Source organism: Corvus moneduloides, chromosome Z (genome assembly GCF_009650955.1).
Source record: "Corvus moneduloides isolate bCorMon1 chromosome Z, bCorMon1.pri, whole genome shotgun sequence".
Taxonomy (NCBI): domain Eukaryota; kingdom Metazoa; phylum Chordata; class Aves; order Passeriformes; family Corvidae; genus Corvus; species Corvus moneduloides.
Window position 1 is genome coordinate 381,263 of NC_045511.1, and position 26,740 is coordinate 408,002.

Genomic DNA, 26,740 nt, shown 5'->3' on the forward strand with positions numbered 1-26,740 from the left:
CCAGCTCTTCTTCTGGAAGACAACAAAAGCACTGATGACTTAAAAACTCCAGCAAAAAATCTTAAGGAAGTTCAGCCTCCTTTAAAAATCACATTACTTTGGAGCAGTGTGAAACTGGGGCCCATGAATAGTTTCGTATTTGTTCACTTGAGTCTGGAATCACATTTGCTCTATACTTTTGAAACAGTTTTGAAAGCAAGTCTCAAACTAGCTTCTGCCAGTGACATGATGTATTATTTACTTATTTTAAGCTCCAAAAGAAGGGGGTGGAGAGCACAGGCACACGTGAAAGAACAATGGAACTACTAAGGCCTACATGGCTCTATTTTTATTTTAAAAGCTGAAACCGCCTCCTCACATATAAAATTTAGTAACAGTTGTTATGCAAGTGCGTGAATGCCAGGCTTGTCATGCGCGGGCAAACTTTGCATTTCAAAATAGCCTGACTGGTTTCTGTGGAACAGTCTTGCACCAGATAATTTTGCTGCTGTAAGAAACACAAAACCATTCCCTTTGTGCTGCCCCTTTTCTGCCTCACATATGTGAAAGAACTGATCAACAGCTCCTGTAATTCTGGCTACAGAAATACCAGCACACTCCAACACAAAGGCAGAGAAGCCTCTTCCCTGAAGCCACATCCCAATCTGATTCTTTCCCTGGTCTTGAGGGGTCCTCTATTCGGCTATCGGTTAATCTTCATCCATCCCCTTTTCCCACCCCCTCAACCCATCCAATCTACCTGCGTTCTCATCAGTGCAGGTATACACAGAAAAACATCCTCACCGAGCCCTTAAGGCACGTGCCTCCCTGTACACCCGAGTCAGAGAAGTTGAATGTTTCAACATTCCCCAAAATGATCACCTTCAGATTTCTGTCAAGAACAGTGAAAGACCTCAGGCCACCTCCTTCCCATGGCACTGGGATGGCTGAGGGCTCTGGGTTTGCCTGGTTTGGGGGTCCCTCCACCTGTGGGCAGGTACAGAGGCAGACGTGTCCAGGTGCCCACGGCAGCTCAGCACTGAAGGAGCCAACCTGCTCTGCACGGACACTCCGGTAAATCTGCAGACTGCAGCCTGTACTACTGGAAATGTGCTTTTACAGACAACATGCCTTCAAGACCACCATTTACAAATTCAGATCAGTAACATACACCATCTTCAAGAACATTCATCTCAAGGAATCTCCAGAAAATTATGGGAGCCCCATGGACAGCAGTTAATATCAGGGCTGAAAAGCAGGTTATGCTTGGCGAGAGGAAATTCTGTGAACCCAAAAATGTTTTTCAGAATAATTTAAACACACTTAGAGAAACTCTGTCTGTGTGTGCACTTAGTGGAGCTTAAAAAGTTCCAAAGATTTTTTTAAATTCCAAGGTTTTGCTTAGTCACTTTCAGATTCAAAGAAATGAGGGAAACAAAGCCCAAAACATGCATCATTAAAAAAGATTAGAATTATAATGAGATACTTCTAACCAAGTTTTACAGAGAGCAGTAAAGACAACGTTCTAAGGCAGAACCTCTTACAGTCACTATCATTTTATCCCAATAACCATTGCCCCAGTGACTTTCCCCACTCCTGCACTGTAAGAAGGGAGAAGTACAATAAGAGTACACAGCAATTAACTACAAGGAATGCTCCAGAGCATACCGGCTGTGTGTTCTCCCTGGTTTTATTTTAGCACGAGCCCTCTGGGTTTCATCTTTCTCCCTGTACTGAGTAACATCCATTAGGAGTTTTTCTCAAAGAGAAGGAAGATTTTGACCCCACTGTCATACAAGTCTCAGGTCCTGTGACTAAAGCAAAGTACGAAGTGTCTGATCATACAAGGATACAGGAACATCAGCTTCTGAAAAGAAAACAAAACCTTACCTTACCCTTCACCGCAAAGCCAAACTTGCAATCCATTGTGCCTAAGCATCCCAAAATCTCACTCCTCCATGCCAAATCCCAGAGTCATTTTACAGACCTCCCATTTCCCTTCTAGTGTTTTATTTCCCAAAGAAAGGCTCACACTTCATCTGATTCTACAAGAAACGTAGCAAGGCTTTACCAAAGAGCGCTAGAGATAATGACTCACATCATAGACAGCTGCGAAGAAGTGCCTGTGGGTGAAAAAAGGAGTTAAAAATTATACCTCAAACCCCACCTCCAGTGTCTCCACCTTCCTTTACCATGTTATGTTCTAATAAAGGGTAACGGGATGGATTCCTTTTGTATTCTTGCTCTCTTGGAAGACCCCCAGAGCATAAAGAATATTTTAATCTTCCAAAACAGATGGAAGTGTAAATATGGGGTTTCTTCCCTCCCTGAGGCCAGTTTTTTTCCAAAGGTTAAATAAATGCTCTAACAGAATATGCATACATCAGCCCCTGGAGCTGAGGGGCTGATGTATGCATAGATTTTCCTATGCCACTTCACACTCCCAAAATATCTTAACAAGTTCCAAAATCCAGCGGGGGTGGGGAAGGAGAGCGAAAACTCCATGACACCTGGCTTTTGGAAGAGAAAAACTCAGCACAGGAATTCCAGGCAGCATCCCTGCCCATGAATGCCACATGCATGGACTGTGCTTGGGAACAGGCTTAGCCAGCACAGCCTGTTACACAGAGGCCCCAGTTTCCAAGGCATTTTGAAGGACCTAAGTGAGCACTGCTGCTGGAGCTCACTCACCACCCACCCTGTCCCTGTCCCCATCCTGTCCCCTGCTCTGCCAGCAAGCACATACCTCGCACTGCAGAGATGAAACAGGCGGGGAAGTGAATGTGGATTAAACCTGGGTCAGCCTTCCCTCCTTCCTTCAGCCCGGGCTGCCCTAATCCCAGGCCAGGTCCTTATCTCAGTCACCGCAGCACCTCACAAGTGCTCGTGTGGACCAAGGGCAGTCCTCGCACAGGGCGCAACTGCAGAGCACTGTCAGCGACTTTTGCCAGGTTCTGTGCTCAGCAGAGGCAAGAGTGGTCTGAGCACAGCTCAGCAGCACGGATTTAGCAGGTGTAACTTGTCATCCCATTCCCAGAAAGCATGGCTCACACCGAGCTGTTCGCCCGCCCACGGATGCAGAACCGTGTCCTCAGCTGCTGCAGGCAAACACAGCAACAGAATGGCATTTGACAACAGAAGAAGGCAGAAAGCAAAGGAAATCTATAATTAGTCTGTGGAATTCACTGCGGTTAAGGAATTAGCCAGGTTCAAAAGGGACAAAACTGGCCATGTGCATAATAAGAGTAATGAGCTAATTACATCAAAACCTTTTGAATCCACTTGCCTGAAGTCTCATGTTATTCTTCAGCTACTGAGGTAAAACCAAACCCCTGAGAATCACATCACTGTGTTGCTACTGAATTAGGTGGTAGAGACCATGGTGAAGGACAGACTTCCAGCAGCCCCTGATTTAAAAAATCCTGAATCCGGGCTGAAAAGAAAAGCTAACTCAGGACAGTCCGCTAAACGTGAGATTTTTGGTGCATAACAAGGAGCCGGCAATCTTTCATCTAAATATATTCACCGATCTTCATTGTGCAACATGCCACTAGGTAAGGAAATAATACCCTCACAGGCAGGGAGGAAGGTTATTTTTCCAGCTATTTTATCCCCTTCCCACAGGAAATCTTTACCAAGAGCACACAGGTTTCACAGCGATTCCTCCACTTTTTCAGCCCCATTCAAACCTGTATCCTACAATGTCCCAAAGAGCAAAGTGTTGCTATGTGATTACTCCTGGAAAGACATTTCCCAGGTGCCACCCTGAAAGCAGCTGTAACCACAGGCTCCAGAGGTGTGCAGGCAGCTCAGCTATCTTCACCCCCAGGGCTGGCTCAGGCCTGAGAGACACACAGCATGCTGTGCTTCAGCTCACAGCCTGGCTAATGTTTTGCAGGACATACCTGGAGTGCTTTCAGATCACTGGGAACATCTATCCTAAAAGCAACAGAAACAAGTTCTACTAAAAGCGAAAAAGACAGAGGTCTGATAGATAGTGATGCAAAAGGGACTATCTTTTCAAACCTCTAAGTCTTATGGATGGTAAAGTCACATGGAAAGGGCAAATGAAGACTCCTCACCTAATGAAATTTAGCCTTAGATCCCAAATAACTCTTAACTTCTATAATGGGACAGCCTAGAATGCTAAGACTTCCAATTTGTCACTGAAAACCACTGAAAATCACTGAAAATGTCATGCCAAGTGCACCAGCAAATACCCTGCAGAAGCCGCTATAGTGTTTCTCATTGCGTCATCCTCAGTGTGCACAAAATGAACTGAACAAGTGCCAGCTGATGAACTCAGGTGAGTATCAATAAAACCAGTAATGTTACATCTATTTCCAGGCACTAAAAACCAGATCTCAGTTTCAGAAAACTCCCACATACTGATGGTCTCAGAATCCAGTGTCACTTTCTAACCAAAAAGGTGTATTTCAGCAGTAGCAACAGGAGAGATGCCTTGTTATAACCATCCACAGAAGGTTTGTATACAATCAAGTCAAATGCCAAACAGGCAAAATAAAGAAACAAAATAAATATAAATAAATAAAGGAATAAAAGCACTATTCAGGAACTTAACACCAGCAGTGAACAGTCCCCTGCAGACCCTCTGTCCTGATCCATTGCTCTCACCTTCAACCTGCTCCCAGCTGATGTACCAAATCTATTTTCACTTAAAGAAAAGAAACAAAGAACTGGAGGACAGCCTCAATTTAAAGATATACAGTGCTGAAACTGCTCATCTGACTGGACACACCATTCCTCAGTGTTAAATAAGTCACTGTATTATTCATTCCACAGGAGCACAGTGTAAGCTGGATCATCAGCATGTGAAATCACATAAAACATTCAGGACACTCAATGGAGACAAGCTACTGGTAGTAAGATTCAGGGTGATCCCAATGTAGCATATTGAATATAAGCACAAATGACACAAAAATACAGCAAAGAATGAAGAATTAATTATTTACGTTGTACAACACAAAACATCTTTTAAATCTTGGCCTTCAACAGGCAGAGAGGACACGGAGACATAAAGCAAAAGTTCAAAAGGCAAAAGACACTTCTATTATGCTTAAATTTTAAGGAAAGCAGCAGAAGGAAAAGTTTCTTACTCTTCTGTGTACTTGGGGTAATAGCAAATTCTGCCTTGCACAAAAGCCCTGCCATTAAGAGACCTGAACCATTGACCTCTACCGCAGGAGGGGAACTTGGAACGAGGGCTGGGTTTAATGAATTAAATTCCCCAGCAGTTACCGTGCCAGCAATTGATGAAGAGTTATACAAACACCTTGCAGAAGACACCTGGCCTCCACTGTTTGAAGGAGCCACAGTCCCAGCAGCAGAGGTTGGGCAGCCTCATCCTTTGCTGGTACTTGCCAAGCCCAGCCACATCAACACCTAAATGCCCTGTGCCACAAGCCTTTTGCAGCTGTAGTCAGCAGAAGGCCCAAACTGTGACACAACACAAACATTTTTGTTTCCCCTGGCTGCCAGGTAAATGTCAAACTCTGCTTTTTCTCCTTGAAATATTTGATGCCACTGCTTTCTTTCCTGAACCTGGCAAAGGCTGTGATTTCCCAGGCTGGTGTGCTCTCTCAGCCACGACCCTTGGAGAGCCAGCCTTTAACTCACACTACTGAAGGAGCTGGCAACACCAGGACATGGCAGGAGACGGGGTATCATGTGCTTGTGGCCAGAAATACCATTTCATTTGTTCCTCCTCAAGAATGCAGCATTCCTCTTTACCCAGCAGTCTGAGGAAAGGTTGAACTTCCGTTCAAAAGTATGCATCTCCTGCATTTCTGGGAGAAAGCCCTGAGGAAGGGATGCTCAGAACTGATCCCTGACCTGAAGATTTTTATTTTTAATCTCTTGGTGCAGGCCCAGCTATAGCTTCAAGACAACCCACATTTGCTACTATGTGATAGTTCCCGAGACTGCAGTTTAATTAAATTTTCTTTCTACATCAAGAGCAGACAGGAACCATAAGCTGCCAGAAGTTCCCAAAACTCAGCATTTGTGGGTGCCACTGGAAGTCTGCTTAATTAAAAATAAATTTTTTACTACTAAACGACTGCGAGTACAACACCAACTATCAGGCCAGTGCAAGTCAGTGTAACCCAGCCGAGGGACACCTGGGTTGGGATGGTCCTTCCCTCATCCCCACATCTCGGACCCACCTCACTTCCCTCAGCTGACAGCAGCTGACCCCCACCCCCTCTATGAAAAAGGCTGACATTAAACCCGCTGTTCTGCTCCCAAGGCCATTACAAAGGGCCTGGCTGCCCGTCCTCCTCAGGGCGCAGTCACCTCCCACCTGCCTCTGTCCCCTCACACAAAATGCCTGCCCAGTCTTCACTTCATCCCAGTTCATTCTACACAGAGTCCAGTCCTGTTCTGAAGGCTGAATGATTAATCTCCTCACCAACTTTCCTGAGGCTCCCACTTCCAGGGTGCTGGACTATTCTGCAGCATCAATCCTGTCCCCCCACACCTGTGGAATCTGAGGGTCACCATTGCTCCCCGTTACCCTCAGCAACCACAGCACTGAAAGAAAAGGAAAAACCAGACCCCACCCCCAGACAGCGACTTTTGGTGCTGGTTCTCTTACCTGAATGTTCACAGGGCTGTATCTCCCACTTCTGCCCTCACTCCCCTGTCTGTCCAGCTCCTTCCAGGAGCCCTTCCTGAGGTGCCCGGCTTGCCTTGCCCCCATCTAGCACTGATGCTCCACACTGGTGAGAACCGTTCCCAAATTGGCAGGAACTGGCCCTGGGTGCCCCCAGTGCTCTCAGGGTCCGCACAGCACCATGGCAGCACCTTGGCATGGGCATTCAACACACCCACACACTGAAAACCCACTTTCTGGAGATTATTTAGTATTCCACAGCATTTTCCACCTGTACTAAGCTATTTTTGCAGTGAATATAAGTTCTGTGCTCCAAGCCACACTACAGTTTGTGTCAGCTCTGACACTTGTCAGACATCATCACAACTCTGCCAACTAAACTTAATAACGAGTGATCTTCTCCCATATTTGCCACCCAAAAATCTCCCGGTTAAGGGAACTGAAGTGGTCCAGCAAGTGGGAGCAGCACAGGGCAGCGCACAGGAGGGCGACAGGGATGGTGGCTGCTCCCAAGGCAAAACCAAATCAAACCAAGAAAATTCTTCCTTAATTTAGAGATGATAGGAAATTTGCCATGAGTCAGCTCCTGAGAGTAAGCTCTTGGTTGCCAGGCTGGTGATTTGTCATCAGAATGTGCTCAGTGAGACGGATTTAAGCAAAGCTTCTGTGCGCAGGGGTCAGCGGCCGCCTGTCACAGCTCTGCAGCTCCGCCTGTGACACAAAAGGCTGCTGCCCTCAGATCATACAGGGAGGCTGCACTCAGGAATTACCAACAACAGCTCCAAGAACACTAATCAAACAGGCTGGGAGGGGGAGTTCAGTTTTGTTCTGGTGTGCTATTACTCATAGCTGCAATGAGGTTTTGATGAGATTAACCACACACCTTCCCCTTACCAGACTGCTCCTTCTGGCAAAGAAGGTACCAGGGACAACAGAGGCAGGGATGAGTGATTTCCCCACAGGACAGTTTCACATCAGCCCACAGTGTCCCACTCAGTAAACAGTTACACATCTCCTGGTGAAATTAAGAAGTCATCTTTCAAAATGCTTAGTTTTCCAACTCAGATCACATAGGCTGACATTATCTCTCAAATACAGGACTCCTGAATAAGCCTCATTCTTCATTTTATTTCTACTTTCTGTAGTTCTTTATAAAATTGTCATAAATTTATAAAACACACACATGCAGCACAGCATGTTAAAGTGACACAGCTTACTGTGTTAATAATGGGCACTGGTGAGGCCACACCTGGAGGACTGGTCCAGTGCTGGGCCCTCAGTGCAAGGGGGACAGAGACACACTGGAGAAAGTCAAAAAAAAGGCCACAAAGATGATTAAGGGACCCTCACATACTGGGACAGAGAGATCTGGGTCTGCTCATCTGGAGAAGAGGATCCATTAACAATAGGATTACTCTGTACCATCAAACTAGAATCAACTCCTGAAAAACAGCCTTGGTCTTGGGTTTCCAGTTCCAAATCCACATTAGGGGAAACAAACTTTTAAATTAAATCTAAACATTTTAAACCATAAGAAAATTCTTAAAATCCAGATATGCTGAAGTCATGCATTAAGGCTGTGCCCATTTCTCTGGTAAAGTATTCAAGCCAAAGAAAAGGTATTACCTGTTACCAGAATAACAGCCCCATCTGACAAACTGTAAACAACAGCGCAACACTTTAAAGCCAACACAGGCTTAAAGTAACTTCTATGTTTGATAGCATTGCATTATTTATTGATCTGTTTCTGCATCAATTTGCTCACATTTACTTTCAATTAGAGTATTATATATTTATTCACAAAATAATAGTTCTAGAACACACTCCCATCTATCTGCTCCAGAGCTCTTTACAAAGGAGCCCAAAATTTCATTCCTCTTCATACTGCTTGCAAGAGCAGGGAAGAGAAAAGGAGAGCCAAACCTCTATCACCCACCCAGGGGCTTTTGCTACAAAGCTGAAAATTTGGCATTAAATTTCCTGATCAGTGTCACTGAAGTATTTTCTAACTACTTCTTCTATGGGTAAAATAGTTCAGGGACATTATTTCTCGGAACAAGACACTGCCCTCAGCACCCCCAGCCTGCTCTGGGCAGTGACAGCAAGCAAGGGTTGGCCTGTGCACCCCAACACCATGGCTGCAGCCTGGGAGTCTTCTGAGACAGAAACAGCAATGAGTACTTACGGCATCCTGCTTAAATCTGCATCAAAACATTCACTTTAGAGGGGTAATCCACAATTTATTACCTCCTAAAACATCCCCCCCAGTCTGGGGGGACACAAGTGTCCCTCACACCACCTTCACCAGCCCTTGGGCTTGCTGCTGCCCTGTTCCCTCCTGGGTCATCCACTGCCTGTGCTGGGGCACCAGCACAGCTCCCACCGCTGCCCTGGGCTCCCTCACTTCTGCCACAGTCGCCTTCGGCTCCCAGCATTTGCATTAGTCTCATGACAAGTTTCCACGCCTTACTGTCACTCAAGGAGACACTCAAACCTCAACTATTTTTTTGTCTTCACTTACATAAATCATTGGTTCAATTGTGATTTCTGTAAAAGAATAAAAAGATTGCCATGGTGTTTATTAAACATGCAAAAATTCCACATACTGGACAGAGAACAGAAAGATGGTCCCTGGCCCTTAAGAGGGCACAACCCAAGTGTGAGAGGAGGTACAACAGATCAAGGCATGAGCAAAGGGCAGCATATGGCAGGATGGGATGTGAGTTGGCACTGGTCCCTCTAGCCCAGGTGGGCATGTGCAGGCCTCCCTGACAACACGGCAGCTGAAGGACAGCAAGCAAAACCTCATTTTACAGGGTCATGGCTTATTGGGAGTGCCAGCCCTCAGGCAGCACCTCAGGCAACCGAGCAGCAGGTTCAGAGGAAGGGTGACACAGTCAAAGCATCCATGGGATGACATGGTCCAGGTCAGGCAAACTGGTCCTCCTGCCACCAAGGAATCAATGCATCCTGGGAACTGTCAGATATGGACAATCTTTCCATTACAAGATCACTAAGTCTAGGAGGAAAAATTAACAGATATAAATAGTAGAAGCTGCTGATTATTTCAATCCATTCCCCTTAATGATTTTATGTGACAGCAAAGAGGAATAAAGACAGAAGTTCTACCTTAAATATTTAAGACCAAAGGGTTTTCCTTAGATAATTTTATTGACATGCCCCTTTTTTCTTTTAAAGATACCAGATTCAGGTAAACTCACAGATCACAGTAGATAGTAGGCAGGTGGGAAGACTGAGGAGCTGAACAGAGGTACTTCTTTCTTCCAGTAACAAGAAACATTTTACATTTCTGTATTTGTACAAAGACATTTTTCCACTGAGCAATTATCTGATGAGAATTATTTTTCACTATGACATTATAACTGTCAGGAATTATTACCAAGTCCTCTTATTACATAGCAAGACCACATCCTCGAATAAGCACCATTTCTCCATTTACAGCTCCTGAAATATATACCCAGTACATCCTAAAGAACATAAGACGTAGAAACGGGTAAAAATCTGTTAATTTTGGCGAAAAACCGGAAAGCCTGATTTGCTCGGAAGCCGCCAGGCTCGCGGCGGGAGCTGTGGAAGCTCTCTGGCGCCCTCTGCTGCCAGGCACAGCGCAGAGGAGGCCGGGCTGCCGGCCCCGCACGCGAGCCAGGCCTGCGCCCTGCAATGGACACACCGATACCCCGTGCCCACGCCTGCCAGCCCAATATTCATTTCACGCACCTGTATGACCATCAACATTAAGGTTTCACAAATAAAACTATCGATTATCCAGCATATTTCTGATGAGAAGCCTTTCATCTCTTCCTATCCCAGCAGCCTCTCCTAGACCGGCCACACACTTCAGACAAGTCCTCGTCTCGCTGTCCCATCAAGGGCTTTCTTTGGGCAAGCCCAGAGCATTTTCCACGGGGGAAGCAGACAGTTCTGGCTCGTGCCATTCCTGGGACTGCCCGTCAAGTGCCCTGGGGTGCACTGCCACTGACAACAGCCCCTTTTGGAAAGCCACCGGCTCTGCCTTTGTGGGGACCCATTCCCCTCCTTCCCAGGCAGGGACACACCCCTGCTCCGCATCCAGCAGTGACTGAGCTCATCTCAACACCTGCCCACGGCTGCTCCCTGCACTCCACAGCTTTTATGGGAGCACACTAATTCCACAGGGAAAGCACGAGCCACGTGTGCTTGCTGAGCAGTGCAGATGCCGCTTTCACATTCCAAAGTCCAGCTAGGGCTAGATCACAGGAAGCTCTCAGCTGGTTTCTTTCCCTTCCCACACTGTTAATAACGCGTTCATTTCCACTACACTGGAAAAACTTCCATTGCAAATCAGCTAGAAAAAGGAAGAAGTAACAACAGAATATGAACTCTCTCCTACTTGAGCAACTGCCCTCTAGTCAAGTGGCTCTGGGAATTCGGTCACTGCTCTGTTTCCACCTCCGGGGCCTCCCTCGGTCGGGATGCACACTGCACTCTCCCTCCGGCACACATGCAAGTGCTGAAGAGGCAGGTCATTTGAAGAGTCATTCAGGAGCCAGATTATTTTTTTAAATGGTTCGATTAATTTATGAAAGCAACTCCCTTCAATGGATTTGTCTCTGCTGATCAGAGGAGCCATCAGTACGAGAAGGGGAACAGGCTGTTATCTCAACCCGTGCTGGAGGGGATGGCTCCAGGGGTACAGCTATCACCACAGTTTTTTCAATAGTTAAAACCAGATATACCACAACTCAAAGCAGACTAGAAATAGTGATAGCGGACTTAAAAGAATAGCTGTAACATCTGCCATCTTTGTCACCTGCAAAGCCACAGCCACATGTGCTCTCCTCCCACTGTGAACCAGTGACAGGACACACATGAATTAAAGAATTCAGCCACATTTCAAGCAGCCTTGCTCACAACAGGAGTATACAGCATGACTTACAATCCTAGCAGCAGCCTGGAGCCTGCCTTACCCAGCTCCATCATAGATCCTGGACACAGGAAATCAAACCAGAGAAAGGGCTTTTCAGAAAAGAGCAGGTAAAAGCAATAAAACCAGAGGCAACCCATAACAAACTTATGTCACTAGAGGCACAGCTCCCTGACAATGAAAAACATCCACATTTTTAACTGAGAAGCACTTTACTTTTTCAACTTCCAGACAGCCACAATTTTCCCTTACTTCATGATTTAGAAGGCAAAATAGAGCAACTAAGGCACCCCATCAGCTGTACCTTTATGGGATACACACAATCTCTGATTCCAGCCAGTACTTGGATTCTTGTATGAAATTTATTAAGACACTTCAATTAAGAAGTTGGAAGGGAATTAAAAGGAAATAAATGTCAAACATTCACACATGCAAGCTGATATTAAATTCACAAAATCCCAGTCTGCAGTATCTGTTAGCCATCAGTACATATCACAGACTTGTAATTTTACAGGGCAAAATATAAAGCAGGTCACAGACCCCCACTTACATCTACACCAACCAGCCTCTTACATCCACGTTCACTGCACCTATGCGGATGAAATTCCCCACATTTAACCATCACCTCAGGGTGCTCACAGTTACTATGCCACTCTACATTCTAGTTACTTTGTGTCATTGTGACCATAATTCCATAAATTCCTGAACTCTTAGGAGAATCATAGGAAGCTATGAGGTCGGAAAAACCCTCTAAGATCGTTGAGTCCAGCACAAATCCACGTCCCCAAGCGCTACATTTAAATGGCTTTTAAATCCCTCCAGGGATGGGGAATCCACCATTGCCCTGGGTAGCTGTGCCAGGGCTGGGCAGCGCTTTTCGGAAAGATATTTTCCCTAATACCCAGCGTGAACCTCCCCTGGCACAACCTGAGGCCCTTTCCTCTTGTTCCCTGGAAGCAGAGCCTGACCCCCACCTGGCAGCACTTTCCTGTCAGGGTGTTGTGGAGAGCAAGGTGGTTTCCTCTGAGTGTCCTTAGATATCCTTACTTGCTAGGGAAATGATTTCCTAAGTCAAAAAGAACCCCCCCAAAAAAAAAAAACCCTCAAAAGCACTGAGATTTCTTTACCGTTACAATCTTCAGAAGAAAAGTACAAGTTTCTCCAGTGCTCTACACTGGTAAGAGACTTTCCTTAGATTTAATCAAGAAGGAAATGGCTTTCAGATTCTGCAAGCCCACAGGCAGTGTTTTATAATGGTAAAGTTGATTAAAAATGGTCAGGACAACCCACTGAGATGCAAAACACAATGTATGCCTTGTAGTTAATCTTTCACAGTTAGGCAGGAACACGGGAACTGTTCTGCCCCAGTTTGAAGCCCTGCACGGCTCCACCACGCTAAGGAACAGGAGCTGCTGGGGCCGCAACTCTGCAACACCAACGTGTTTTCAAATGACTGTAGATTAACTCATTTGAATGATTAAAACAGATTTAAAAATACATGTAGGGAATATGTTTTTAACTCTCCGCATTTATGGAAATCCTACTGACTCAAGACCAATTTCCTTAAAATATTTTAAGGGCCACATCAACACGATTCAGTACAAATTACACCTGGATTTAGCTTCATGCATTATGAAAGATAAAAGTTATGTTGCTTATGGTCAGCATCAAAAACTGTTTGTCAAAACAGCCCATTTGGAGAAAGAAAATAAAAAAGCTTTGGTTTACCATGTTCTGCACACAGCTACCAAAGGAACGCTTGTTGCAAATTTCACCCAAAATATCAAAGTTGATTAAACTTTAAATTGCTTCTTTCATGTAGTTTTAAGCAGATACACAAGTTAATGAACAATTTGTAAGCATCATTAAAGAAATACAGGAAAACCCACAGGGAGGCTCATTTATACATTAAGAAATTAGTCATTTCAATAAAAGCTAAAATTGGATACCACTAATTTCAAACTGATAAAACCTTTCTAAGTAGATTGGAACATTTGCAGTAGAGCATTTCGTCATGCTTAGGCTTAATAGAGCAGGAACGTCAAGCCTGAATTAACCTTCAGAAAAAGAAAATTACTGGGCTTGGGTTCATTTCAGCTTCAGAATCTGCTTCTCCCCCGGCTATTACCTGGTTGGGTTCTGCAAGCCTGGGCTTTGAGCTGCTTCCTGTGCTCACAGAGCTGAGGCAAGGAGAGGGCAGGAGCAGCCAGAGCTGCGTTAACAGTTGTGCTGATGCACACCCAGCACCTGCAGGGGCTGCAGCCCTCGCAGGGCCCTTGCCCTGCCAAGCTGATCATGTTCCAAGGATCACAGGCACTGCACAACACCCACCTGGCTCCAAAGATGTCTTTCTTTGCCAGATCAATGCCAGAAACCACCTTCACCCTGAGGACGCGAGACTCCTCCTGCGACAAAAAAGAAAGTGGGTTTAATGGTTATTCTGCAGGTCACTTTGAAGATCAACAGTTGGCAAGAGGCTAACAGATAGCGGGAGTCTCTCCTAGGGAGGATTTGGAAAAGAACCACCTCTTGGAAGGCTTATCTGAATCCAACCATGAGGAATATTCGACTCCAGTCAGAGCTGTTAAGAGTTCAACAAAGGCAGAGTAAGAGTAGATAACAGTAATAACATCACAGCAGTAACACTGTAACAATAACAGCAATAAAAGTAGAAGAGGATTTGCTGAACAGGGCAATTTCACATCCTAAGTGATCCATATGCCACAAATTCATTCTGCATTGACACTAAAGGTCTTCAAACACAAGCGAAAATATTCATAACATTTTAGTTATGAGAGATGTCTGTGGTGTAAAAAACAAGGATGCACGGTTAAAATAAATCCTTAAAATGAGTTTTTTACGCCTGTCTCACCACCTTGGTGTATGTGGAGAGCTCAAAACCAGTGTTCAGTGACAGATGGCAAGTCCTGCAGATGCACATCACTGGAGCATCAGCCTGATGCTCAGTTTATCACTTCATTACATGAAGCACCTGAGGAACATCAGTAAAAATGGCCTTTTTTTTACTTTATTTTTTTCCCCCTGCTTGAGCGACACAAAGAGGTCACCAAAATGAAACCTGGAAAGTCTTCTACAGAAACAGGTTCTGCAGTCCCCCATATCAGCGATACCGTCTCTTCTTTGATAAGCCTCCCAGAGCTGCAAGATACCGGATTCAATTACAGTAACTTGAGACTCCGTTCCTTGAAGCTGGTTCAGAAAACAATCACACTTTCCCACAGGTTTCTCCTGGTCTGTTTGCTTTAGGCAGCTGAAAGCCAGACACAGCTTTGTCAGCTGTCTTGGCACGGATTTTTCCAACTGAGAGGAAGGTCAGGACCAGCTCCGAAGAAAAGCCATACCTGGGCAGCCAAACTCACCCCTCTGGAAGGAGGCACGGACAGGGGATCAGAAAACAACAGTCCCATTGAACCTGTCTGGAGGGCAAGTTCCACCCTGGCACATGTCCTGCCTGAGGAACAGGGCTGCTGTAAAACAACACTTGAGACTGAAATCCTTCCTGTAAACCTGTGGTTTGGTATTCTCCCCAGCAGCACTTAACACTGCAAGGTAGTTTCTAATTAAGGGAACAGGATTTTTTTTCCCCAAAAGAGCCCAAAGCTTACCTGAGAGATGAACAAAACAGCATGTGAAAAAGAACAATTCAATGGACTCACATTAGTGGATATTGAAGTTTTTTCCCATGTACCATGTGCCTGGTTTTCTAGAGGGCTTTTAATATACAAAAGGCAATGAACTTGCAAATTGTGATCAAGATAATTCCTTCAATAAGAGAAGACAGTATAGAAAAACCCAAGCAGAAACCCAGACTGTTCGGACCTCACTGAGGTAGAACTAGAGGAGAAGTTGCCATAGCTGTTTCTAGATTAACAGTGCTACTCAGATTCCCTCTAACAAAGTCCAACACCGACTTTGCTAGAGTGGCATCTTCTTCCTGCACTGAGGGCACTTCTGCATATTAGCTGATTCAAAAGAAATCAAAGAAAAACAAAACCAAATGAACAAACAACCCCCCCCACCATCTTTAAAAGAGAAAACAAGGCAAGAGGAAGTCCCACTACTGGAGGATCCCTAAATCAGTTTTGCAAGATACAAAAGATGATGCTCCAGGTGATCTAAATAGATTCTCAAAAACACACCTGAAGGGTCGCATCCCACTTTAAGTACCCCAGAAGCTATGATCCTGTTCCCTCCTGCGAGGAGGCTCTCAGCCTCTGCTCAGTATTCCAATTTAACAAGCAGAACAAGAGCTTTTGCAAATGTTTGTTCCAATTTTCATATGCATGAAATATGTATACATATATATGTAATGTTAAAAAAAAAAATTAAACCACCTCAATTAGTGATAAGGCCTACCATATGTACCATATGTATTAACTTTTGCTGGCTCCTTGTGTCCCAATTTCTTCCTTTATCTCCAAGTGTGCTGTGTCTAGGTAAAAAAGGAGTTAAATTATTATAGTAACAGTGAGGTGATCTCACCTCATTGTCTACCAAAACATCAGGTAAAGGATTGCTTGGCTGGGCACAGCCTGAGACTCACAGAGCACCAATTACCTGATGCAGGTTTCCACACAGCCCTCTCTGTACAAGAAAATTAGGGTTTTTTCATTTTTATTGTAAACCCAGGGCACAATGACAGAGAGCAGCCAAGACAAGATCACTAACCACAGAAAATTCTGAGCAAGAAGACCCAGGATCCAAACCCCAAATAATAAAGTGATCCCCAGCACAAGCAGAGAATGGGATAAGGAGACAGATTTGGAGGATTAAGAAAAAGCGGGGAACTGACACAGGGCAGACAGTGAGGCTGAAGGATAACAAACATACAGCTGGAGTCCTAATTTGCAAGTAAACAAACGAGCAAGCAAAGCAGGGCAACAAGGCTGATCAGAGACACAGCACGGCTCTGCGGGACTCGTGTCAGGGAAGCAGCTACACACACCACAGGAGCAGCGCGCCGAGGGAAATGAGGGCCTCCTCCAGCACCTGTGGCAGCACCATGGAACGACCATGGGCATCCTGCCCCAAGCATCAGATGCAAAGTGAAAGTTGATGAGGGACGAGCCCCTGACTGGAGCAAGATGGTTCTTCTGTTGGACTCTAAAAAAGCATTTGCTTCATTAGCCCAGCCATATCTTAAAAAGGAAAGAGATTCCAGAAGCAATGGCGTAACCCCGAGTTCTCTCAGCTGAACAGCTTCAGGTCTCACATGAGCTGACACTGCTGAACACACACTCAGCCTCAAACTGTCCAGACCATGACCTGATCCACACAAAAGCCGCAGAGCACAATTTACTGGCAGTTAAGTATCCTGACTGAAAGACTTCCATCAGTGATCAATCACCTAACATATTCTTAAAATGCAATTTCCCAACACAAACTCCCATTTTCTGGCAACAGTATCCAATATCCCTTTGAGTCAGCAAGCAGTAGAGGCAACTGCACGCTCCAGGACACAATCTTGGGGTACTCCTTCCCCTTCTCCTGCACCCAAGAGACCAGCACCCACCCTCATCTGCTTATCATCCCACCCCATCCTTCCATGAACAGCCAAATTTTCCTCCTTGCAACATCACAGAGATCATGAGGCAGGAAATGGCGAGCTGGGAACAGTTAAGGGAAGACAAGGCTTCAGAAGTCACTTGCCACTTGAGATGCCATTTGTCAAGGAAGAATCTTTTGTTCTGCTCAGAGTTGAAATTATATAGCAGAAAGAAATACTTGTGGTGAGATTAAACCGTATTCACCTTCTGTGCAGGAAGTGAACACCTGACTCTGCAATTTTTGTATTCCTGAATTCCCTGTGTTTTGTAAAGCACATATCCTAAGCTGCTTTTTGAAGCACAGTTTGAAAGAGGAGTTCAGCTCACCCCACAGAGATATTTTTCTATCCTATTTCAACCTTGCCTGTAGCATTCTGAGCCTGGAAAGGGGCTCCAGGTGCTGCCATTCCTTACTCTGGGTGGCTCCTGCTTCCAGAGGCCAGGCTGTGCTTTGTGCAGCCCCAGAGCTGATGCTGCAGTTCCATTCCTGCCTCGCTCGGGTTTGGCACCTACAATGCAGAACACAACCAGGAATTCCAAGCAGTGCTGTCCCAATCCACTGGTGAGGCTGCTGGGAACGCGAGGCTGTGTTGCAGGTGGGGATGGCCATGGGGCTGTGAGCATTTCGGCAGCTCCACGTGCACATTCCAGCAGCTCTCCCTGCCCATGCTCCTGTCCTGCCCCCAAACATAGCCTCCCCAGGTGCTGCAGCAGCCTGCCCTGAAGGGCCTGGTTACCTATTAGTGCTGAGCTCCACTGCTCCCCACGTCCACACTGACTTCTACTTTGTCCAATCATTAACGTGAAGTTTGCGTATTCTTGCCTTCCCAAAACATGTCAAAGGTTACAGAGTTCTCCTCTTTGCTGAAGGATAACCTCTACACAGGTTGTGGTCTCTTAGCTGCAGTTCCCAGTGCCGTTTCAGAGGACTTGGCTTACTTAGGTGGAACTAAGCTGTAGAATTGGAAGCCTATTATAGATCAAAACCCAGACTTCATCAACAGTGAACAAACCTCAATTCACCTCAGAAAATATGAAGGAACACAGATGCATTTCCAGATTTAGGAGACTTTTGTATGTATATTTATCTGTACAATTCACATTTTGTTAATTCTTTGTTAAACACACATCACATTCACTTTCTCCAGCTGCTCTGAAAAGCCAAGTAATTTCTAACACCCCTTAAAGCACTCACAAAAAGAAAACAATAATTATTAAGTCCTGCCCTTAGATCAGTAAAATATCCTGGAGCTGGGGAGTTCAGAGAAGAGTTGTGACAGCAGAAGAGAAAGAACACAGGCCAAACACAGTGTCCCAAGCTGCCTTCTCCCCCACTGGCAGGGTCAAATGCTGCCCGTTCAAAGGGTGATCCAGGAGATGCAGCTCAGCCCACACCAGCTGAACCCACATGGAAGTGCTGTAAAACCAACCTGAACAAGCTTTGGAATACACATCTGTATGTTCTAAATGCACACTGAAAGAAAGCCACAGCAATCCAGTCTGGTGTAAGAAGGAAAGCTGCAGATGTCAACTTCCAACAGGACAGACAATCCCATGACACATGTAGCGTACGCATTAAGAGAATAGCCTGAAATAACAATCGATGGGGGTATAAAATTAGAAGGTTGACTCGTTTAAATGAACAGACAAGTGTGAAAGGCACAACGGCTGGATCAATGCAAGCCGATATTTGAACAGCTGCCATTCAGACCAGGAAGATTAAACATTTAACGTGTTTTTCCAAAGCTATATAAAACTGCCTCCGAGTCAAGCACCCCAAGACGGGCAGATTTATTCTCCTATTTTCTGAGGCGCACGCAGCCGCAGCCAGCCCACGTGGGATGCCAGGCTGTCACCTGGCAGCACAGCATACCCCGCTGTCACGCCGCGGCCCTCGCGAGCTGCACTTACCGCGGGACCCCCACGCCGAGAGCTCCGCCAGGCACCGCCGCTCGCCCGCCGCCTCCGCCCGCGGAAGTTCAGCCGACAGAGGCAATAAATGACCATCACCAAGGCAACGAGGGGAAAGGCCAGCGAGCTTGGGTTTCACCTGGAGAGAACTTCGCCTGAGCCACAGTGGGGGAGTGTTGGTTGGGTTCAGTTTGGCTTTTTTTCCCCCTTCTCTCTGTGTAGAGACATTTTTGATTCCAACCCATGATAGGCTCCAGCAAGGTAAATTTCCACTGACTGTGAGGAGAGAAACCAGATCCCACTGGAATGCTACCTGCACGCAGACTCTGTGAATCTGGTTTCACCCACTGAGCACCTCATCTCTAGTTTTATTATATCTGAAAGTTTGCAAAACATAACATATTAAAAAAGATAACAGATCTTTAACTCAGTGTTTTGGTGGCAAAACAAATCCAAATGGAAAAGACAACAAACCTCTAGTTCAATGTTTTAACTGTGGCACTTCTGGTTCCCTGAATAAAAACCCACATACACGCAGTCACCCGAACACGCACTGCTCTTAATTCTCCACATTTGCAGGGGGAAAAAAAATCAACCAGGATCTGTAGTTCCAAAGTAAAATAAAGTATGCGTCATCTACTTAAGGGCCAGTGTTGGCCACAGCAAGCCTAAAAAACATGTGAGGCTTCTCCTAAATCTCCCAGCAACTGAAACCAAGTTCAATGGCAGAAAAGTTGAGCTGATTCTTACTTTGATTTGTTGGCAGATTAAACCAACCCACATACGGCTGAGTGAAAAAACTGTGCTCTAGGAAGCTATTCCACATCAACCTCCTGCAGAGAGTATTCCCAAATTGGTTTACCTTGTTCTGACTGGGTCCTCCCTAACATCAAACCATGCTGGGCAGCCCAAGAGGGAGAACCCAAGTGGGATGCTCTGTCTGGTGGGCTGTCACCATCACGCCCAGGGAAGGCAGCTGAGAGCACCCCAAGGAAACAGCTTGATCTCTGACGACATCACAGTGACTTTCTGAAGGCCATAGCAACACAATGTAGTAAGTCTCACTATAATTCTTGCAATATCTTACTAATCTTGAAATTGTCCGTGGCAATTTTGCCAACAGTGTTTGATAAAATCTCAGTTGTGCAATGCAAACAAAACCATGCACCAGGGCTATGACCCACATCTCCACTCTCCTCTGCAAGTTCAGCATAGGAAAACAAAGTTAAAAGGTCACTTGGTTACAACTCATCTGGCTCAAGCAGGGACATTAAAATCTCCTTTCAGACGCTTCACCACAAGCAGCCTGGAAACCCAGCTCAGAACTCTGTCCTTGCAAGTGCTCGTCACACTCCCCCTCCAAGAGTAAATCAAACTGTGCCTTTTCTTACCCACGGACTTCTCAACCCTTGCTGGAGGATGCAATGTGTTTGTAAAAACCCCATTATTTTCTCCACAGGAGACTGCAAAACTAGAGCAACTAAACCTAAAAGCTTTTGGAGGAAAGAAGGCTGTGCAGTTTGGATCAGAAAGACCCTCCTGGCTACAATGCATTGGTCAGTTCATGGAGCATACATGGTCCTCCAGAGTACTCCTGGCTGAGCAAGGATTCTCACGCAGCAGGAATCAAAAGATGAAGCAAACACCAGTAGGCATAAAAAGAACTGCAGAGTTTGGAGAACTACGGTATTCATAAGCTCATACAGCAGAAAAATATTAAATGTTTTACAATAGTGATTTAGGTCCTATTTCTAGGACTTCAGACCGCTAAAGAAGAAGGACTGTATTCATGTTTTCCTTGGCTGGAATAACACAGTCAGCAGAAAAAAAACACTAGGCAGAATTTCATCCCGACACAGGTTTATCTTAGAGGGACACTATCATGCTGCTGCTCTCCCATGGGGACAAACCAGCAGAAAAGAGCACACAAAACTGGAATGAGCAAGTTAAAACACAGACATCAGGAGCGGTGGATGGGGATCAAAGGTACCTGCACATCAGCGACAGTGTGTGGGACCAGGACTCCAGATGCCCAATGCTGAAAGCACACTATTAACAGGCTCAAACCACAGTACTGCCCTCACGAAAATCTGCCTACAAGGTATTTTTACCGCATATTTTAAAAAACTAAGTGTTCCAAGTGAATTGTGATCTATTTTAATAGAAACCCACTGAACTCCACGCAGTTAGATATACTTGAGCCATTTTAGAAAGCGTGTTGAACCAGGCCACCTGTGAGCTTTGGAAATACCTAAGAAGATGCAAAAGAACTTTAATTTAATGGACTTGCTGTACCACACAAGACTTTAGTCTCCTTATTTAACTTTTAGAGCTATTTATATCACTCATTAAAAGAATTCATGTAAGCAAAACATTGTTTTCTGCACAACCTTGTTGACTGAGCTCTCCAGTGTCTCATGCAGGAATCACAGAATCATTATGGTTGGGTGAGACCTCCAAGATCACCAAGTTCAACCTTCAACCCGATATCACAATGCCCACTAACACCCTAGTTAGTGGCAGGAGGGTATATTTGCTGAATTATCTGTACATGCCTTGCATTTAGAGTCTAGGAAATTCTCTTCCCAAAGGAAACCTTTATCTGCTTTTCTCTGGACAAGAGAAGTGTTTAATCTTTGGTGGGAGAAGAGAAATGGAAAAGCATTTCATACATGTTGTTATGAAAAACCTGAACAAAGCTTTGACTAGGAGTAAGTAGTGCATTTGCAGCAACCTGTGACCTGACAGTGACTCTCCTATACGAATTTAGCTTTAAAAATGAAAAAAACCCATGAAACCACCCCAAAAAAACACGCTCAATCTTAATATTGCATGAGACACCAGCACCAAGACCATCTGCATCCAAACTGAACATTAACTGTGAATTTCAACAGAGAATTCCTGAAGAAAAATCTGACAGAACTCCATCTCCTTCCCTCTGGATATACAGAAACCAAACTGATTAATTACAACCTCAAGGTTTTATTCAAACAAGTACCCCACTTTCTGACATGCACAAAGCACCATAAAACAAAGGAATGATGATTCTGTGTAAGATGACAACAGGACACTGGTCCTGACACTGGCAAAAGAACAAGGCAGGTTGGTTTAATTTCAAATCCTCATTATCCTCAGGTTAGGACCCACACTGATCCATTACTTTTCAGCAGTACTTCAAAACTTATTAGGCAAAAGAGAACCACTAAAAATCCATGTCCCCAGTGGACGTCTGACAACCACCTCCAGTAAAGAGAAAGGGTCTGAATTCCCAATTAGCAGCCTGCAGTAAGGACTCACAGAAGGACCCGACAGAAGGACTTGCTTTCAAAGCAGCTGCTCTAGCACAACACAAAAGTTTTTACCTTTCACTGAATCAACCTCTGTGGATACAATATTGCTGCTAGCAACAATTTTCTTGCTTGTTTCAAAGCCCGTGGGATACTTTTCTCTCTCAAGAAGAGATTAGCAAAAGTTCTATAAACTATGAACACCTGCAACCTTGTAGAACTATGTTTATGGTACAGTAGAAAAATATTTTGACAATGGATGTTTAGGATTTCTAGCCAATCCACCCGGGGGTGGCTGATCCTTTGTCCAATTAGACTATGAAGAAAAAAGTCTATAAAAGAGTTTGCAAAATAATTAAATAAATCAATCTTGCTGCACAATTCCTGCCTGTTGGATCTCTCCTCTCCTCCCTACGGCTGCAGGATACAGTAATAAACCTCTGATACACTTGTATTTTAATTATTTTTTTTTAAAATCATTAAACATCTTGAACTGGTGTTTCTTGATCTCATGAAATGCACTAGGCCCCTAACATTCAAACTTCTTAAAAGTGAAAAATTACACCTTACACTTAATACAATCCTCTTCATTTTTCCTATGTGAAATGGCACACAAATCCAGTGTAACACTATTTTAGACTATCAGTTCCCACAAAAATCCACTGATTTATCCAAGAGCCTCCATCAGTACACAGCAGACATAACTTCAAAGAGCCTCCCAGAAAGAATGAGGTCAGATGAAGTTCTGGAGGATTCTATCACCTCTATCTCAGAGTGTGCTGACAGACAGCAATTTAGACCAGGACACAAATGGGAAGGCAGTATTTGCAAATTTAAATAATAATAACACTACAAATGACAATGAGAAGACTTGAAAGCAGATAAAAGTGGAATTCCCAGAAAAATTACTTCAAAACAATTGTGGTTGGGAAACAGGCAGGTGGGAGAATATGAAGCTCAGGTTTCTCCTGAATGCAGTGATGTGCTCGGCTCCAAACAGATCCATGCCAGTGAAAGCTGCTCTGCCAAGGGCCAGCTCTGGCTGGTGCTAGGACTGCCCACCTGTACCTGGGCTCTGCCACCCTCCTGCCTGGCAAAAGCATCACCCACAACAGCACCAAAGCAATTCCTACTAACTCCAGCGTTACTGGTATAAACTGAATTTGCAGATACTCCCATCATCACATCACCGCTCAAAACCACACGGGAGGCTCACCAGGCTGGCGAGTCTGGGGCAATTTATTGATTGTGAACTGCACAGGGAAAGCCATGGAGCTGGAATAAGGTCTGGTTAACACTTCACATATACCACTGTGGTTATGTTCAGGGGAAAAAATAAGGAAGCTTAGCTGATGCTTCTGCACTTGGCTGTTACTGATTGGAATGACTGTCTCGGGCTGTGCCACGACAGCAGCAACTCCAGGTACCTCTCTGGACTGTTTAAAATAAGGCCAGAGAGCAAGTGTCACACATACTCTGCACTACCTGACCACGAGCCACCAGGGCCCAGGACAACCAGAACCAGTGTGATTTCAGCCCTGTGACTTTGCTTCCCATCTCCACACTGGCAGGCACAAGTTCCCCACTTGCCATCTGATGGCGGTGACTGGGCTGGAAGTTACAATGTCTGTGTGCGTGGCCCAAGCAGCACCAGGCAGCAGGGCTCAAATTGTGTCACAATTTTGTTAGACACTTGGAGATGGACTTTGGTTTGGTTTGCAGAGTTTTGTGCTTGGTTTGTTCCTGATTGTGGGGTTTGTTTTTTTGTTAGATTCGCTGTGTCTGAAGATCAGGATCATACATTTCAATATGTCATAGGAAGAGGTTTAGGTATAGTTTTTCACAGTGGAAGGGCAGTATGAGAAGAGAATCTCTAAAGGATGCTCTTCCCTCTTGGAGGAAATAAACCCGCTTTTTGATGATCACTTGTTCCTTTTCTGGAAAAGGAGGAAGACGCTCAGCAGACTAAAACTTGAACTCACCTACATTCCTGTAGTGGCCACACAACCCTGATACAGCCAAAGCACACCCCCACCCCCCCCACACCACCCCCGAATTCAGCAGCAATGTTACTCTGGTTAATAATATTCCCAACTCAAGGCCAGGCTGGGCGGGGCTTTAAGCAACCTGGTCTAGTGGAAGGAAAGCGTAGCAGAGCAAGCAAAGATCCTGTATCAAACAGCGGAGGTTTAGCTGCATTCACTCCAGTAGCCCAACTAGTTGCCAACAGATCATGCAAACATGTTTACGTAACCACAATCTATATTCTTGTTAGATATTTAATGATTCCAGACCATAAACAGTCAGTGGCTGCACTGTTTAATGACAAAACACACATTCAATAAAACTGTAATCCAACAATAAACTGTGATTGGAGGCTCATTTCTAACCCAGATAACTCCAGGGCTTGATTCCACGGCACACACCCACAGCCCAGAGCTGCACCACTGCCTCTTTCACCTGGAGAAAGACAGGACAGGGAGCTGCTTCAACAGGCTTTGCTGGAAAAACCTTGACAGCAGGAAAACTACACCAACTGACAAGAAAATGCCAGTGTGACTCTTAAAACCTGAAATACCTCTGAACTTCTTCAGTCTCAGAAAGACACAAGGCTCGGGTACCCTGGGTGATGGACACTCAGCCAGCTGGGACATGCCAGACTGGGAGAAGTGCTTGCCAGAGGGAAGAGCTGGTTACATTGCAATTACTTTGGGATACCAGAACCCACATGTCACCTCTCAACAGCCCACAGAGTGTCTGATGTGAGCCACTGCTCTTGCTACTGCTCTACAGACTGGGAAAAATAGATTTACTTGTGTGAGACTGCCTCAATGGGCAAAGGGTGCTGGGGGCAGAAGCAGAAAAGGCTGAGGGAGGTGGGTTTGCCCAGACTGGAGAAGGCAGTAACTCTTAATTCCTATGGATCACAGCCTGACATCTGCAGGGAAGTCAGCCTGTACTTTTCACTTTTTAGCTGCTGTAATAGCTTACCTGCAGTAGCTTAAGCTCAGAGCAGAAGTCAGGAATGTCAGTTTTCACAGAGACACTTCATTTTCTGACACAGTTTGTTTTGTTGCATGAATCATCCTATTATCCAACCATAAATTAAATTAGAACTTCCAGCTCTTGGCTGCAGTTAATAATTAATGTTACTATATGAGTTTCCAACCTCCCCTGGTAAAGCAATTCTTCCAAACACATTAACATTTCAGTGAGTGGTGCTGTCAGTCACTCCAGCAGTTCACTCCTTTGGCCTCTCTTCTTCATCTTGATCAAGTTCCTTTTTTTAAAAGAATAAGAAGTCATAGCCTCTAGCAGTACCTCTTCTCCATTAAGGCTTTGCTCCCCAAGCATTTCTTATTTGGGGGAAGAATCACTCCATTACAGCCTCTGCCCAGAACAGGGGAGAAAAACCAGCCACTCAAACCAGTGCAGAGGCCAAGTTAAGGGGGAAGGCATCTACTCTCACCAGAAACATCTCATGTCAGGCTTTTGGATCCTGGTTGTAGTCCTGCTGTTTCCAACCTACTTACACTCCATGTTCTACCTCCTTCTCCCCTTTCCTTTCCTGCTCGCTTTACAAACACAGCAGCCCTTGACAAAGATTTGACTCTCTTTGTTCTTTATGGGTATTTATTTGTCATCTAAATGGATAGCCTAGAGCTAGCAGGCTCTTTCTCCTGAGAACTATGGTGTCTCACAAAGAAAGAGAAAACCGTTCAGCTACTAATCCAGGCTTAAGGCTGACTAGATTTGGGCAATTCAGCAGGAACAAACACAGCCCCTCCTGGCTGGAAGGACAAATCCCACAGTGGACGTCTTCTTCACTCCTTCTCCAGTGCATCCACTGACATGCAGGGATAGGTTATGAACAGTCAAAGATGAGAACAGAATTTAAGGTGGTGTGAAAAATAACCAGAGTAAAAAAAAAAAAAAATTAACAAGAATATGCCCAATGCAGGAGATTGAGTAATTCTGCTGCAGAAGTTCTCTCCTAAGCATACATGCATTGAAGGTGCTTTTCAGGAGCAAGAAAAGTAGGTACTATCTTAATTTAAAGGCATTTTTTTTCTTTTAATGGAATATGCTTATCTTTTACACTCTGTAAAAGAACAGACTCTAAAGAAAAACAAATACTGTGATAGCGATACTGAGCGCTTTTTTGACTTGTATCAGTAATTTCTGTACATATATTGATGGTGGAAGGCTTGGAAGGGTTTTAGGGGGGGTTGGGGTGTTATTTGCATCAGTTGTTGGATTTGGGGTGGCTGTTTGTTTTGGTTTTTAGTTGTATTAATTGCTTATGGGGAATTCCTTCAAAATTTGTGAAATTCTATCAATAAATGGATTGTTGCTGGACCAAGCTCAGAGGTTAGCTCAGTCACTTGTTCCCAGAATGGTACTTGACACTGACTAGACTAAGAAACACTCATTAAAA

General features: G+C 44.9%; 1 protein-coding gene across 4 annotated transcripts in view; it reads right to left on the minus strand.

The window, feature by feature from the left end:
* The window catches only part of NEDD4L (NEDD4 like E3 ubiquitin protein ligase), a 104,624-nt gene that overhangs the window by 61,822 nt on the left and 16,062 nt on the right, over positions 1-26,740 (minus strand). The window contains exons 1-2 of one of the 4 annotated variants that reach the window (XM_032095997.1): positions 19,016-19,072; positions 13,869-13,942 (exon numbers count right to left, since the gene is read on the minus strand). Coding sequence is in view for 1 of the 4 variants with exons in the window: in XM_032095998.1 (XP_031951889.1) it covers positions 13,869-13,942 (74 nt within the window). In the remaining 3 variants the exon portion in view is untranslated. Of the gene's footprint in view, positions 1-13,868; positions 13,943-19,015; positions 19,073-26,740 lie in introns of those variants that run through there. The other 3 variants (XM_032095999.1, XM_032096000.1, XM_032095998.1) reach the window with 3 other exon arrangements.